The sequence below is a fragment of the Pholcus phalangioides genome, unplaced genomic scaffold (assembly GCF_987345545.1).
Source record: "Pholcus phalangioides strain wild (caught in Gottingen) unplaced genomic scaffold, Ppha-v1.0 ptg000011l_1, whole genome shotgun sequence".
Taxonomy (NCBI): Eukaryota; Metazoa; Arthropoda; class Arachnida; order Araneae; family Pholcidae; genus Pholcus; species Pholcus phalangioides.
The window spans coordinates 8197121-8211670 of record NW_028301604.1 but is presented as its reverse complement, the minus strand read 5'-3'; the positions used below and the strand labels follow the sequence as shown (position 1 = coordinate 8211670).

The 14550-nt window shown below is 33.6% G+C and overlaps 1 protein-coding gene across 1 annotated transcript in view; it reads right to left on the bottom strand.

Moving 5' to 3' along the window:
• Positions 1-14550, bottom strand: part of LOC149080013 (protein GDAP2 homolog) — a 35482-nt gene that overhangs the window by 16505 nt on the left and 4427 nt on the right. Inside the window, exons 2-6 of the mRNA XM_089238942.1 lie at positions 11160-11333; positions 10612-10754; positions 9469-9622; positions 3847-3935; positions 2418-2657 (exon numbers count right to left, since the gene is read on the bottom strand). Of these exons, the coding sequence (XP_089095068.1) occupies positions 2418-2657; positions 3847-3935; positions 9469-9622; positions 10612-10754; positions 11160-11332 (799 nt within the window). The 5' untranslated portion in view covers position 11333. The remainder of the gene's footprint in view (positions 1-2417; positions 2658-3846; positions 3936-9468; positions 9623-10611; positions 10755-11159; positions 11334-14550) is intronic.

The window sequence follows — 14550 nt, the reverse complement described above, 5'->3', positions numbered from 1 at the left end:
TTTGCACTGCCTTGATACTCGGTAGTAACTTACCTTTGGCAATAGACAGCAGTTGTGCTTGCTTTGAATAGATGAATGCCTTGATACACACGAAGCAATACTATTAGCTGGATCCTTGTGATAGCCGAATAGTCGGAATTATACAACAGGTTAATGAGAATACAATGTTGAAGATAGAACAGCATCTTTCGTTTTCTTGTTCCTAAACTGTGTATAACATTCCACATTTTTCTGCCAGACTTACAGGTAAGAATATATTACTTTGGCTCACCATGAACACTTATTGATATATCTTGCATACACACCAGCCTCCTCAAAAGCTTTGATGCCAGATACAAACTCCATTTTTTTTTTTAGGTTGCATTTCCATCAGGCAGAGCTAGCTTCCCAAAACAACCAGCATTACTTTCATGGATTGTAAAATTACCAGCTTATCTAGTTCTGCAAATGTTCCAACTTGTTTCTGTAGCTCCGCCTTTCTACTTGAAATCAAACATGAGAGCAAGCACATTGACATAATTTATTTTAAAAACTCACAATAAAACGGCCAATGGACTTCAAACTTCAAAGAAATGACTTGATGCACAGAACAGGCCACATGGAACCTATTCAGAAAGCAAAGTTTCCACTTGAAATTCGTTTATAACACCACCACTACATCCTGGACCGAAAAATACAGATTCAAAGGCTTCAGGGTATGAAAAAATCTTTTTGTGAAAATCAAAAAATCTGATTAATTTGATTTAAATCAGATTTCTTTTATTCAAATTAATTGATTTCTTACTAAGAAAAATTTATCCTATTAATCATTATATATATAAGAGAATGCATACTTTTTTCAAGTAATTTCCCAAATGTAATTCAGCATTATTGTATAAAATTAACAAACGAACGGCGAGAAATGTGAACATCAAAAATCTGTATTTGTGTAACATAAAAGTTTGTTGAGCTAGAATTAGTTTAAACATTTTTCTTGAGTGAAAAAACTTATTCATCAGGGCTACCTTCTTTAGTAAAGTAAATGCCTGGTGGAAATTAAGTGTCAAATATTGTGCATGCTTCCTTCATTCCTCCGTGTACAACCAGAGGGTTCTTCAGCATAAACTATGGAAATGCATCATATTGACAAATGTTTTGCACTAAATTAGTAGAGCCATTTATAATGATGTGTTTCCCATTGATTATTTTATACAATTTTAGTCTTTCACAGATTTAATAAATTCTGGTAAAAATGAGCAAGGGTTAAGACTTTTTCACTTTTTGTATTAACAGAATCTAACTGTATTTATGCTGGTACAACACTTACTATTATTTTCAATCATCTCTTGGGGCATAGAAGTTAAGGCTTTATACAAAAACTTATATCCCTGCTTTTTTATCACCCAACTCATTTCCACTATACTATGTTTTTTCCACTTGAATAACAATTCATGTTGAATAGATTAAAAATTAAATTTGAACTTTGTTTAAAATCAGAATACCCTGACAACAAGCAAATTGCTATACGAGGTAGCTGTGAAAAAACAAAATGCTCATAACAAATCATTTATGTCAAATATACCTAAATGCAGCAGTCCAAAATTAAAGAAATTACTGGGTTGTTGGAAGTGAGTTAGCCGATTTTAAGGATGATTGAAAAAGATAAAAATTAAAATATCCTTTTAACCAAACCGAATTCAATGCATTGTTGCCAATGTGTGACAAGGTTAGTTTCAAATTGTTCATAAAAATCAGTGCCTCTGGAAGAGATGAAGTCCTTCACAGCCCTATAAATTGATGTAGCATTGATAAAGCATTTCTTGAATATGAAATGGCTTGAATACAAAAAAAAATGGTAATCTGTAGAGGAAATGCCAGGAGAGTATAAGGGACGAGGCACAATTTTGGATTTCATTTTGTTGATTTTCTGTATAGTTGACACTGCTGTATGTAGTTTGCCATTATCTTAAAGCATAAGGACTCCATGTCTATTTACAAATGTTGGGTGTTTAAAGTAGTTCTCAACTGGGGGGATGGTATTCGAGGGGGGTTATGGGTCAAATTCAAGTAAAAGGGGAGCCATGGCAAGTGATTCTAGAGCCAAAGAGTAAAGCACCTTTCAGATTAAAATACATGAAAAATGTATTTAAAAGAAATATGGTGAGGGAAAAGTATGTAAGTATAAATTTTAAAAACTTTAAATAAAATTTAAAATACAGTAAGACTATCCACAGAACACCCAGGGAAAGCTGATTGGGTATCTATAATCCAGGGATCCATCTTTTTTATTAATTTTTTATAGACTATTTAAACAGGAATTTATCAAGCAGAAAGGGTCTCGCTCCTGTAGTTGGAAGACCCCCAGTTTAACAGTTTGGATTTTTGATATTTAAACAGCTTAATGGGAAAATTTTCCAATATAGAAAAACTGAAATTACCAGGAGGAATTTGTATAGGCTTCTCAACTATACGTATCTGTCTTTCAGGAATGTATGGTTCACCACTTGCTCCTCCAATATCTTTAGGAAGGTAGTAAGATGCATAATCTTCTTCTTGTTGAGATCGAGGATAATACAATGGCATTAGAAGCTCATATATGCCGACATCCACATCTTCCACAGCAAAAACGACTAAATCTATGACATCTCCATATTTTTCCAAAAACCTCCTGACAGTTCCTAAAGAAAAAAAACAAATTAGTTTCTGCTGCACAAAAGAAATTCATTATACTGTATACAGAAGCATGTTGTTTTGTTATTCTGTGCAGATGCCTAACTGTTGTGTGCAGAGTAACAAAAGGTAAAAAAAAGAACCTCAGAGGTTGTCTTTAGTTGGTTAGGAAACTCAATAAAGTTTTTATCATGCAATTGGGACTATAGGGATTGGTATTTGTTCAAGATAAAAAATTTATCCAGTATGAACTCATATCAATGCATCGCCAGTCTCAGTTTTTGTCAATGATAGATAACTGAGACCCACTACCACAAAGACCACAATAAAATGTTCATTGCAGCAGTCAAAAAAGTCTGGATTAAACTGGATCATGGCTTCAAAAGATTCAAACAACCCAGTGGATTAACTGTGATAATGCCTCTCTGAGCTTGTCACAAGTTTTAACTATTCTATTAAGTTGTCTCAGAAGCTTCTTTTTATTGGTAAGTAAGCATGCATAATATTTTACATTATATTGTTCAGCTACATGCACAACATTCTACCCCAAATCCTTAGTTTGCATGCATCAAATAGTCATTTTAACCCTTTAGAAGATTTTTTAAATTACACTGACGCACGTTATAACTGCCACGTGGAAATACCTAAAACTCTGTAAAATACCACACATTTTTTCCAAGAAAAATATTTTTTAAATTTTTTTGCACATAATGGGAGTTATGGGGTGAGCACAAAGAACAAAAAAAAAAATAACTAAAGAGAAATCCTCTGGATTTTTCTATTATTTATACTTCACACATATTCCTACACTACCTGTTGGAAGGGGGGAAAACAGTCTCTACGTTTCTGCAATTAACCTTTGAATAAAAGCTGACTCTGCCCACTGACAATTGATCTGACAGGTTAAAGGAGGATGCAAAACATGTTTGCAAAAGAGCGTGCTTTACAGAGATCTCTGGGATCTCATTGTGTTAAAAAAAGAGGGTTATGAGGAAGGAAGATATCTCTTAACTGCTGAAATACAAGGTACCAAGTTAAACGAGATATCTCACCATTGCTGCTGAGAGGGTTAAACGTGAGGAAAAAAAAGAATATTTATTTATTTACAAATAAAAAGTAAAATTAAATGATTTATTCAAAAAAATTGTGTTCTAGCAAAAAAATTAATAATCAATATTATAAAATGAAATAGCTTACTAAGAGCAATATGAGCTCCATCATGTGGCTGATAACCTCTTTTCACTGAATTAATTACACACAGACCAACAGTAGATAAATTATGCTCCCTAGAACAGAAACAAATTTTGATCAAAGCCATTTTTTGGATAGAGATCATAGAAAAACTACTTTCTTAATCAATATATTTGTTATAGACAACAGTAGCAACTCGATTATCTGATGTCATGGCTTCATTGGAAAATCAAAATTTCCAGAAAATTAAACATGCATGAATTCAAAAGTCAAGTAGCACATCTACACTAATTACAAACAGATATACAGTGATACCTTAGCTAACGAATGCCTAGGCTTACAAATTTTTCAGCAAACAAAGATTTTGTGATTTTTCTGCCCTAGCCGAATCTGCATTTGTTATAGCTAACAAACATTTTCATTTGTGTGGATGCACATGCTAACCAAACACAGCTGTTACGAGCTGAATTTTCGCACCAATCATCATCAAAATTTCTATCACTTGAGCCTGATTAGGTCACATTCACCTTTGATGTCATAGATTGTGTTGGTGTCGATTGTGTACTGTAAAATAAAAGGATCTTCAGGATCTCATCTTCATGTAAATTCATTTATCCAATTTTTGAAGCTGTTCATTTTAGGTTATGGTAAGTTTTGTCTTTTTTTTAATGTTCCTTGTAGTGTTTTAAAAACTTATCTAAGTTTTGGGCCATATGTGGAATGAATTACATGATTTTCTATAGAAATCTATGAGAAATAATGTTTCAGAAAACAAATGTGATTCCTGAACAAATTATATTATTTATCTTTGTTTAGCTGAGGTATCACTGTACATAGAAATATTGAATATCTTTATCCTACATTCAATTGAGATAGACAATTTGTCCATCCTGTGCTTTGCAGATGTACTCCAAAGTTGTTTTAACATTATTTACAATGAATAGCAACATTTCTGCTACTGTAACATACCTATTAACCAGCACACACAATGTCAGGCCTCAAATTGGTATGGTCATGTAATCGATGATCACGGCCTATTGGTATTGCTGTTTTTTTGAAATGTTAATACAGTAGATTCTTGGTAACTCGACACCCTACAAGTATCAACAAACATGTCAACTTAAGCGGATGTCGAGTTAGCAGGGTTTCACTCTAAATTGTTGTCTGATCATTTTTGTGTACATAATTATATACATTCGAACAATTCCATTAAATAAAATGCTAATTCTCATTAATTTTAATTCAGGGTTGTTTCATAATAGAATCAAAACATAAAAAAATTTACCTCATGAAAAATAATAGAGTATATTTGTTTTTCTTTCCGAAGAGAAAAAAATTCTTCTACACTATTCAGTTTATCCCACGATTGTTCAGCTTTTCCTGATTGGATAGGAAGCGACGTATCACATCTAGAGCTTTTAATGCATCATGGTGAGATGGGAGAGGGGCAGCAAAAATCCTAGTTACAAATACAAAAACAATGCCACAACAGGCAAAATGCCCAACGAGGTGGCTGATAAAAAGATGCCCATAACAAATATGGATGTCATATATTTCAAAATCAATGTTATTGCCCTGTTTGGAGAAATATCGTTTTCCAAAGACTCGGAACAAAAACCAACATGACGGAAGCAGTTTCGAATCATGCACTCGTGACTGACTTTCATGCCGAATCAATTATTTCAACAGCATCTAAAAGAAATTTTTGCATCTATTCCAATTTTTTTTGTCTGCAATTTTCTGTAAAAAGTTTTCATATTTAGGATAATTCCTTGACCCAGTGGTTGTGAAATTGCTGTTGAATTAGGTGGTAAAAAGCATAATTTGATTGCCGAAAGGTCCATTATTTTCGGATGAGCGCTGCAAAAATCTAAAATAAAATTTTTTTCATCTCACTTGAAAATTTTCCACCTAGCTTCCTCAACCATTGTTGGAAAATCTCAGATGTCATCCATACCTTTTTGTTGCCATCATAGTCTACTGGATGAGTTTCAACATTTTTAAAGCACTGCGAGTTTTTTGATTTTCCGATAACTAAGCGGTTTCAATTTTTCAGAACCGTCTGAGGTACCCGTCAAAAGATCTTTGTGTCACCTTCACATTTTTCTCAGATTTCAAAGATCATCCTTCACATTTTTCTCCTCTGAAAACAATAGTTTGGTTAGGCAAAACCAGAAAAAATAAACCTTTCTCATCACAATCAAACACCCTTCTATCATTGGTTTGAGAATATCATTCTTCCAATTTTCAACCGTTTCTTAAGATGCAGATACACTCTCTCCATACACTTTCCTGAAAGCAATGCCATGGTGATCTTTGATGCGGGTCAACCATCCACTGCTCAAAGTGAAATCCCCTTGATAGAGACTTTTTGTGAAATCTATTGCTTTCTCTTGAATTATTGGTCCTGAGTCAAATCGAGCGGATTTGAACTACAAAAGAGTTGCTCCTTCTGCATTACTAAAGTCTGATTTGTAATAAGTTTTCTGCTGTGGTCCTTAAGATGACTCAAATGATGGCAAAACGTCTCCCTCATTTTTAACAAATGTTGAAATGGTGTTCCTTGCAATTCCATATTCTTTGGCAAGTTCAGAGTTTTTTTTTCAGATTTTATTTTTTTCAAAATTTAAACTTTTGATTTTAAAGTTAAAGTATGAAGTTTGCGTGGAGCCATTGCATTCACCGCCATCGAAACTCATGATGAAAACCGAATGACATATTCAGCTTCTAACCAGGCTTTAGTTCTTTTACTCCTTTTACAAAAAATCAGCAACAGACAATATCAAAACCCCCAATAGATAAGATTTTTATCCCTATTGGATGTTGACAATATCCACACTTTTTTTATGACCATGAAAATAATAAAAGACCTTTCTTGGAAGCACCATTAAAATAAGCCGGCCAAGAGGTTTCAAACATTCATTCTTCACATGCACAAGGGCCCCCCCCCCCCCAATGCATAAAAGGGATCTGTATTACATTACATATCATAGAAAACTAAGACACGAAGGATTGTCAAATACCCACGAATAATGTCAAAACATTCTTAGAATTGGCAACACATGGGCAATTGTAAAAGCCAGTTGTTGTAAAAGGACAAAAAATCGTAGCGGAGTTAAGCCAAACATGTATCGAGTTAGAGACTTCGCCATATTGAAATTATTATTGTGCCAACGAAGGGAATAATAGATGTCAAGTTATCCGGATAGTCGAGTTAGATTCCACTGTATAAATACCTTGTTTCACTATCAGATGGCCACGGTCTTCCATTGGTACCGATATAATTTTCTGTTTATCAATATATTGTTCTGTTCATCATACAATAGGCCTTGTTAACATATTGGGGAAACGAGGTCAGTTCCACTGTATTATTTTTTGGTGTGTTGCCATTCTAAAATATTATAACTTGAATTACTTTTACATTTGAATACGTAAATTGTCAACAGTTATGTAACATAAATTTTTTTGAGATAGTTTTTGGCTCATATGTTTTACATGATCCTTCTATGTTTGTTTCATTGTGTATAAATACTGTTTACTGAGAGTGATTCATTGCATTTCATCCCACTCAGCCATTGTTTCCTGTTCGACATGTAGCAAAGTGCCAGTTACAGCCATCGGGCATAAAAAGGTATCTCGATTTATGTTTAACTAGTCGAAAAAAATAACATTTATGTCTTGGCGTGTCCAGACTTTTACTATCAAATATCTTTAACTGATTTGCAAATGTGTTTATACTAGGAAAATAATGTATTTTGATATGAAATAGTGAACAATAAATGCTTTGTTGTGAAAATTGACTTTGGTCTATTCCTTTTGCTATCTGTCAACTTAGATAGAGATCCGGGTTTGCAACTAGGATATGTTGCACTACCATATTTTCAAACCAAGTTTATTTTCATTTTCACACATACAGAAAGATTTAAATTTATAAAAACCATATTTACTAAAGTTATTTTCTTGCATATAATCTGCAGATGTGAATTTCACTGTTCAGAAAAAATGTATGATCTGCATATGCAAATTTAATGGGCTGAATTTAATTCACTAGTAATAAAATCTTAAGGAATGGAAGGGGTTGTTGGTCTCGTTTTTGTGGAAAAAAATATTTTTTTTCTACTTGCATCCATAAATGTTATGTATATATAATGTTAAATATGTTATCTATAAATCTTTAGAAAATTTAAAAAAATTAGAAAATGCTCAATAGAAATTGTTACTGCGACAGATTTTATAATTATAATTAGGGCTCAGATTTTTATGACCTAAAAATCTTGAAAATATGCAGCATATGAATCCTTCACGATGCCCACATCCCAGCATAGCAGCTACCATCTGTGTTGAAAATATTCTCTCCAAGCCTTAGCACTAGTCCTAGAAAGAAATTCTGTAACTTTTTAACTCTGACCACTCAGCATTAGAGAACCCCAGAATTACAGGAAGGGACAAAGGAAACAAACCAAGTCAAACAGGAATTTTTCTCACCTGAGAAAAATTCCTGTGTTTAGGCATAATGAAAATGCATTGGATGCAAAGATTTCAAGTGTCAGAATGAATATCTTTCACATGCACTTGGCCATTACCTCCTAGATATAAGCTATATTACCTAGGAGGTAATGGTTGGCATGCTCTTCAGAAACATAGCAAGAGGATCCTCAGAGAACAAAAAAGTAGCTACTGGGAATAAAAAAAAAAAATTCATCGTAAGTTCATACCACAACACTGGAAAAAAATACCTGCATATTAAAATTTTCGGTGATAAATGACCAAAACAAATACTTGAAAATATGACCAAATAGAACAAAAATGCCCGAAATATGACTTGTCATAAAAACCCAGGCTCTAATTGTAACTATGTCGTCAATTTGATTGGCAAGCTCATTTTCAAATTTTACATCATTAGAATCAAACTTTGAATCAAATGGCACAAGTTTGTGATGTTTTAATCCAACTTTTCAAAATTATGTTATAGCAAAAACAAGTAAAGTGAAATTGTGTAAAGCAAGGAATACTAAGGAACAGAAAATACTATAGTAACTAACAGTAGATGTATTGAATATATGCTCTAAAGAGGAATTAGAGGGATGCTTTCCTAATTGCAGTAAGTTTTAAATGAAAAATGCAGATGATTGTTTTTTAGTAAAACTATTATACACAGGACTTAATTTCTAAATACAATAGAATCTCATCATACTTTGATATACTGAGGATTTAGATGTATCACAGGGATCATTGTTTCTTATATTATTCTACTAAAATTAAGAAAAGCTATGTCTATATTGTGGTGAGCTCACTACACAGGACCTTTAGAAAATTAGCTAATTATAAGCAGCTATGCTTCTATGTCTCTTATCAGAATTTAAGCCTAGTCCTATTGAAGTGGGGCGGCACAAACATTTCTGCTGCCAAGCAGCTCTCAAAGTTAAATTAGGATAGATACTGATGCATAAAAATGACTAAAGAAATCATGAATTGATACCTCAGAAAAAAAAAATCAAAACTTCCATCAAATAACTTAAAATATATGCATCAACACTTCTCTGGCTGAAATGAAGGTATAGTTGAATTTTCGCCTCACTTGTGTCTGGTAATAAAAAGTTAAATAATGCAAAATTAATGAAATTTTACCTTACAAGTTGCATAACTTTGAAATAACATGAAAAGAGAGCACTCTCTGCAGCCGTCTGATATTTAACATTGTATTTTGGTCCCACTGTATGAATAACAAAACGAGCAGGCAGGTTGTATGCTTTTGTGAGTTTTGCTTCTCCAGTACGGCAAGCTTGAAAGCAAGAGAACATTGAAATAAGTTTGTTGTAGAAATGCATTATCACTACATTAATAGACTACTACACAAACAAATATTTGTTAGCTAGAGAAAAATATCTACCCATGCGAGACCTATTTTGGGCACCCTCTGAACACATTTTTTTTTGGCAAAGCTTTAATTTACCCTTTCAACTCGGATTTGGTGCCCCTCCTAGAGCAGTGCTGCCCATGGATATTTGAATATTATAATTATATATATATATATTAGGGCTGGGATTTTTATTACCTATAAATATGTTATGAATTGGTTACCAGGTTTGGTTCACATTGGTTACTAGGTTTTTTTACATTGTATTTTTAGGTCAAAAATCCTAGCCCCAATATAATATATATATATATTTAGTCAATTTCTTGAGGCTGTTTACAAAACAAAAATTAACATAGGCACCACATCAGTGTAAGTGTCACAAGCCTTCAAACTTTTGCTTTTCTATACAGTGGAACATCGTGATAATGGACACCATGGGACTGAAATATTTATAAGCTAACACAAAGTGTCAATTAAAATATAGAGAAGTAGATTGAGGCCCTGTTCCAAAGATGTAAACAGTGTCAGTTAACGGGAGTGTGTGTTATGGAGGTTCCCTATCTAAAGCACTGCAGTGGATACGCCAAGAAACATGGTAAGGAAAGACCAGGCTTTTTGAGTCTGGGATTTTGTTTATATGTTATACGTTCCTTTTTTTTTTTTCTTCTTGGTGGAAATTACATTTTTTACTAACTACAGTACATAAGTACTGCAAAATGAGATTAGACTATCTCCCAGAATTAATAGGTCTTCTTGGGATGTTTTCCCCCCCTGAAGCTCTATTCGTCTTACGAGACAACTTTTCCAATTAAATAACTTTATGCATTTGGCAAGCTTTTTGTAATCTGGAAAAATACTCTTCCAATGCTTCTATAATGACAAAATTTTGTTTATGAAAATAATTAAATAACTACCTTTAATGTTTGCCATTAAATCATCTCTCAGCAACGGACCAGCTTTTTTCATTATTCTCTCACTCAGCGGGTTTTTATCAGTCAAAGCTTCATTTGTAGAATGTACAATAGCATCAACTCTCAGTGAGCATAAGTCTCCAGCCCTAAAAAAATAAAATAAAAAAAGGGAAAATTGGTAATGAGATAGTCTGCAAAACATTTTGACAACCAGGGAAACAATGCAGCATTGTAAAAATTCATTTTTCAATAAACTAAAAAGCATGCACTGCAATTATAGTAAGCAGTATGTTTCATATCAAGATTTCCAAAAATATAATCAGCAGTGACAAAAAGTCTGCAAGAGCATATTGATATACTTCACAGGAGTACAATAAAATATGTATAGTTGTTTTAAAATTTAATTCCACTTCTTAAAACAAGTAATAGGTTTACATACACCTCCTTACAGTTTAAATATTTTAACTAAGGCTTGCGAACCTATCAGAATATTAATAGATCATGCAATAAAATCTCAATTCCACTTTGTTCATTCCAAGGAGATAACTTACCACAGAGCAATCTTATTATTGATTGTAGTATCATGAGGAAAGGGACTAACAGCATGAACTTTATCTTGGTTGCCAAAATTACTTGGGTCAGGAAAATGCTGTGGCCCTATTTCACTCCACCTTTTGATGGAAGATACATCAACATAGCCACATGCTATTCCTAATGGATCCATTCTATAAAAACAATAATCTCACATTAAATGCATAATAAACTACATATGTAAGTTATCTTTAGTTATACAAAAGCAGAAGAAATTTCAAGAAAGTTTTCAAAATAGCATTATGTACGAAAAAAAACATATTGCACAGTATGATGAAAAAAGAAGGTTGTTGAAGACAGATATAAAGGATAGTAAAACAAAATGAAACAAGGTTGGCAGATAACATTGACACTGACCCAAAATCATTTTTTACGTGTGTCAGCAATGGATTGTAAAGGAACAGCTGCTGACCGCCTCACCCTCCCTGACAAAAGGATCTAGGGTAGAAAGCTATGTAGTCATATGTGGTGCATTCAATGACTTTTTCGTATAAGTTTTTAATACATAAGGTGATATGCAAAGTATGGGTGTGTCATGGGATGGCGATAAAGGCACTCATGATATTCCAGTGGAAAATGTGGAAGTCCTAAAATTTTTTAAAATGTAAGTATAACAAAGCCCCAGGACTAGATGATATTTATAAAAAAATCCTTAGGGAATGCTAATGAATTGTTGGTGTCAGTTACACAGATTTACAGTAGCAGTAGTGTTGCTGAGGGTATCGTCCCAGGGAGTTAAAAGATTGCTAATGTGATTCCAATATTTAAAAAGGGCAGTAGATAGCAGTGCCCAGAATTATCATCCAGTGAGTTTCAAAAGTCTCTCTTAAAAATATTGGAAATTATTATGAAAAGGCAATTAGTGAAATAGATGGACGAGAATAACGTATTGTCTGAAAACAAGCATGGGTTTAGGAAAGGAAAGTCATGTAACCAACCTTTGTTTTTATTATCACGAAATATCCGTGGCCCCATTTTTTTTTCACTTTTTATCGATACACTTGATCAGGAAATCGATGGGATTGTTAGCAAAGTCGCAGATAAAGTGAAACTAGTGGGGGTAGGAAGTTACTCATGACCAATTTGAATAGGATTCAATAATGAGCAGATGAGTGCAGCATGACTTTTATCATTGATATGACCGAAGTGCATGGTTGATCTTTTTTGATCAAACAACCCACGTTTCACTAGCAAGTTGAATGGTGATATTATTCCAGATGCAACTAGGATCACCGATTTGGGAATTCTCATTGGTAAGTGGCTTAGGTTTTCCGAACATTGTTCTGTGGTGGTCAAAAAAAATAACCAACAGAATGCTTGGTTTTATTTTAAAAAAAAGTCCCTTTGCATTCTCTTAAAGTCATTCTTCCACTTTTTCAGGGCTTAGTTAGTCCTGGCCTGGAGTATACTGTATGGTTTTGGAGATCATACCTACAAAGGGACACAGAATGTGTTGAAGGGTGCAAAGAAGAACTGCACACACTTGACACATTCAAAAAGAAATATGAATATATTTGGATAAATCGAGAAGCTATCCATAATTAGATAAGACAACCATAAGTTTTTATGGGCAGTGTATTTTATCTTATAATCCTTTGTTGTATTAATTTTATTTTAGTGTAATATTAATTGCTCTTATTTTGGGTTCCTTATTTTAGTTATATATTTGACATCCATATTTTTATGAGTATCTCTTTTAAGCCACCTCTTTGGGCTTGGTACACTTGATGCTTATTAAAATCATGAATGCTATCATTCGGATATTGTTATGACTAGAGACGTGAGAATATTCTCCTGAAAGTGAGAATTGATAATATTCTTTTTTTCTTTTAAATAATGAAAAATTTTTACCAATGTTGTCTGTATTATGAAATATAATTCAGTTTTCATTGCCTGAAAAATTTAGAACAATCTTTTTTGGCATAATCATTTCATAACGACAAGTTTTAATTCGAGAATATTCTCAGTACAAATTGTGTGTGTGTGTGCAATTCCTTTTAAAATTAGATCAATTTTCAGAAATAAGTTCAAAGTATATATAAAATATAAAACCAAAGTTGATTGTCAAAGAGAGCCATTCTTATGATCACCTTCATTCTAAAGAAGATAAGAAAATAGTAATTTTCTTCAATAAACTCAATGAACATACCTCAAATTTTCTACCACTTGTATTTCTTTGCAAGTTGTTCAATTTATCCATGTTGTTTTCATTTCCTTGCTTTAAAAGTTTAATATTGTGGGCTACAAACTTTAATTTTCCTCTTTTTTTCTATTGACAATTTTTTTATGCTGTATTTGTGAGGTTCTGAAAGTTCTTGTAAAAATTTTAGAATGCAATTTCTATCAAACTCGTTCTAAAATGCATGTTCCTTTCCACCACATAACACACAGCACCAATGTTTTCTGCAGAGTTCCTATAACATTTGTCTTTCCAGAAAGTCTTATTTTTTCTCGGTATTTGGGTAGTTTTAAAAGAATTCCATCTCGTGACATGCCTTCTGCAGTGGTAAATAATGGTAAATAAATTCTGATCCATACTCATCTTTGCTTTACCCTTTAACTACTGATGATGCTTTGAAGTACCAAGTTGGCTAATTTGTTATGTATGAACATGCCAAGGATCCAGGGTTTTTCTCATCATTTTTGCCTTTATCACTGCTTTTTCTTTACTCAAATTCAAGCTATTGTGAATATCCGTAATAACTGGGTCTGAATAACCATTTTGAACAGTTCTGTATCCTCTGAGAATGGGGATATTTTTGTATAGTAGTTTTTGTTTGGAGGAAAATAAAATAAAAAGCTTCCTCCTTTTCTCAAATGTAAATATAATCAATTTATACAAATACAACGCCACAACAGGCAAATTGCCCAACGAAGTGGCCGACTTAAGAACATCATGGATCCCCGAGCCATTTTTTGGAGGCCCTGCCTACTACTGCTACACCACCACCCCCCCCCCACCCCACGGAACCCCCACCTACTACTGCTACACCAAACACCCCCCCCGCCGCGTGCACATGTAGTGAAACCTGACGTGAAGTTTTTTTTTGTTTCTCTGTAATGCTTGTTATGTGTAGTGCTGCCATCTGCCACCAGTTTTGTTTTCTAACTATGAGTGAAGTGTTATGATTGAATGATTTATCATTGTAGGACGGTTGCTCTCTGTGGCGAGACTTTTTAACGGGGAGATCGGCTCGTATTTGCGCCTTGAAGTTGTGAACCACAGAAAACCAACTTCAGCCGACCACCACTGTGGGGTTCGAACCCGGATCCTCGCATCGCGAGTCCGTCACTATAACCACTCGACCACCACAGCGGCAAATAAAAAACGTCCAATCAACAGTAGGGTAA